General features: G+C 39.9%; 1 protein-coding gene across 1 annotated transcript; it reads left to right on the forward strand.

Annotated features, from left to right (window-relative positions):
• Positions 1-428: 428 nt before the first annotated feature.
• Positions 429-1,836, forward strand: LOC143022891 (uncharacterized). Its single transcript, XM_076181289.1, has 2 exons — positions 429-558; positions 1,426-1,836. The coding sequence occupies exons 1-2, from the start codon at positions 553-555 to the stop codon at positions 1,741-1,743; spliced, it is 324 nt and encodes a 107-aa protein (XP_076037404.1). The 5' UTR covers positions 429-552; the 3' UTR covers positions 1,744-1,836.
• Positions 1,837-2,577: the final 741 nt, after the last annotated feature.

Below are 2,577 nucleotides of genomic sequence, written 5' to 3' on the forward strand. Positions count from 1 at the left end.
ATATACAATTAGTCTAAAATATCCAGAATGAAAATATTCATTTTAAGTACATTACCGCTCATATCTATGAAGGAATAATATACACTTAGTCTAAAATCTAAATGCTATTGTGCCTGATATGAATAATCTATGAACATGTAGTCTGGCATGAAACCTATCATAAGGCCCATCTATCTTGTTAGTAATAAAATAGACAATCAAAATCTTGCTGGCCGAAGAATTATTAATGAAAATAGGTAGGAAGTGGGACGTTTGTGTAGTGAAGAGGATAGGGTCTAGGAAGTTTATCTACAAATACGCCACGATAAAAATAAAAATAAAATAAAAGGGGACTTCCCGAATGAGTGAAAGCAACAGAAGGAGCACATCGACTGGGCAGGTGAGGGCATCACCTCTGCGTATATAAAGGACGACCGCTAACGTGAACCCCACAGTCATCAAACCGACTTCAAGGAGTCAAGGACGCTCTCACCTGTCATAGAACGGTTCACCTGTGCCATCAAACTCCTCATCAAACCCAAAGGGACACAGTAAATCCCAGTCACCAGGAAGATGAAGGTAGCATATTTTAACGTTGGTGTGATGTAGTAGTGTTAAGAAATACACGAAACGCATATACACTGTGCATACACAAATACTTACAAAACAATGGGTTCTAGATTGTATATATGTAAAAATGTGTCGTCATTAACTGTCTTGGTAAAGAATTGTCTAAATCACTAAGTCTGAGTAGAATACTTTAATGTTCATTTGAACTTTACTGTTACACTTAAATGCATAACAAATTTGAAAATTGAGAAATTATCTTTATTCAGTGCCCAATTAGCAAGTGGGAGTAAAATGTGGCATGATTTTCATTGTATACACAGTCCTTCTTTACACAGATTAGGTAGTCCATAATAGTCTGAAAGTTGGATTTATCTTGACTTACACGTCATATACATATACTCTCTCATTTGTCTCAAACACTTAATAGATACACAGATACGTATACTTATCACACACACACACGCATACACACAAACGTAAACAAAAAGTTTACATTGTACTTTTGGGCGCGTGTTATTATGTGTGTGAAAAAGTAAAATCACAATTTGTGGTCGCTAACATATTCCTAGATAAAAGCAAATAGTCACTCCATACTGGATGGAGAAAATCGTTGTTTTTGTGTATTTAAATAATATATGTGCATACACATACACTCGTATACTATATATTCATATATAATTGTGCTTTCTTCGTGTAAGTATGTGTACGTGTATGTATTGTGTGTGAGTGCGCTCGCGAACGTGCATGCATGTTTGTTTGTGTGATCAAAATAACGGTTCAGTAACAGGGAGGAATAATGCTAAAATTATCTTTAAGCCGTGTCTGTCGTTACGCTGACAAAGGTGTGACGCTATTGTTCGATCTCGTGTTTTACAGGTTGTGGTTGTCTTGGGCGCGATCTTGGTGCTTTCCTGCTTGATGGTCACCGTCCGCGCCATGCCCGATCCATCGGCCTTGGCGGCACCGGACGCGGAGCCTGCGGCAGAGGCGGAAGCTGATCCTCACAGAAATCGATTTGGTCTCTCTGGACTTGGATATGGAGGCTATCACGGTTATGGAAACCATCACGGATATGGAAATAATTACGGATATGGAAACCACCACGGCTATGGAGGCTATCACGGTCACCACGTCCACGATATTGTCCACTACGATGGCTTCGGTGGACACCACCACCACTACGTCCACCACTGACGTTGACACGCAACGATTCTCTTTGAGAGCGCCATTATTGTTTTTGTTGTTGTTGTTGTTTACCTGAATAAATTTGTATCCTATCTAAATCCACATATGTTTCTAATTTCGACCGTGCCTCTATATCAACTAATTTATATGTTTGCACACCTGCATCACTTGTAGTGAGATCACCCTCCTGACTGGGAGCGACAGGGAAAGTTTCTCCTCCGTTGTTCCTCGACCAAAGGTGATGATTTAACCCATTTTCTACGGTGACGCTGCCGTCTAGGTTCAGGAGGGAAAACCCCAGTAACAAACGTCTTCTCTCGGGTCTCCGTCGCTTGATACGATAGCGGCACAGTTGGGGAACATTTTGAAAAGACGAGTGTAGTTTGTTGTTTCTTTATCATTATTAATTATTCTGCCGCTGGATCTAAACCAGTGCATAAAACCACTACCATAACGCCCTAGATCAATACGAGCATAGCATGACGCAAAGAAATGAAAAGAAAGTGTTTCGGTTTCGCTTAGGCTGAAGAGCTGAGTAATGAACAAACAGACAGATGGGTATGAATGGAAAACGGGATTCTGAGCGTGGAGTTATCAACGTGACCACTGGATCCCAGTGCGATATTATCTTCAATTATACTCCGGATAGTTGAACAAGAGCTTAATTATTAACCTCGCTGATATACCGGTCTACCTACTAGTCTCCGGTCTACCTAGAATGAATAAGCCACTTCCTATGAACATAAAAACAGTTATTGTTTTTACACACTAGTATACAGAAAGTGTAACTAGCCTAGAATAATGAAAAGTGCTTCATTATATCTTACAAAGTCGAAGCATTTC

The sequence above is a fragment of the Oratosquilla oratoria genome, unplaced genomic scaffold, assembly GCF_046742065.1.
Source record: "Oratosquilla oratoria isolate Oo_2021 unplaced genomic scaffold, ASM4674206v1 SCAFFOLD218, whole genome shotgun sequence".
Taxonomy (NCBI): domain Eukaryota; kingdom Metazoa; phylum Arthropoda; class Malacostraca; order Stomatopoda; family Squillidae; genus Oratosquilla; species Oratosquilla oratoria.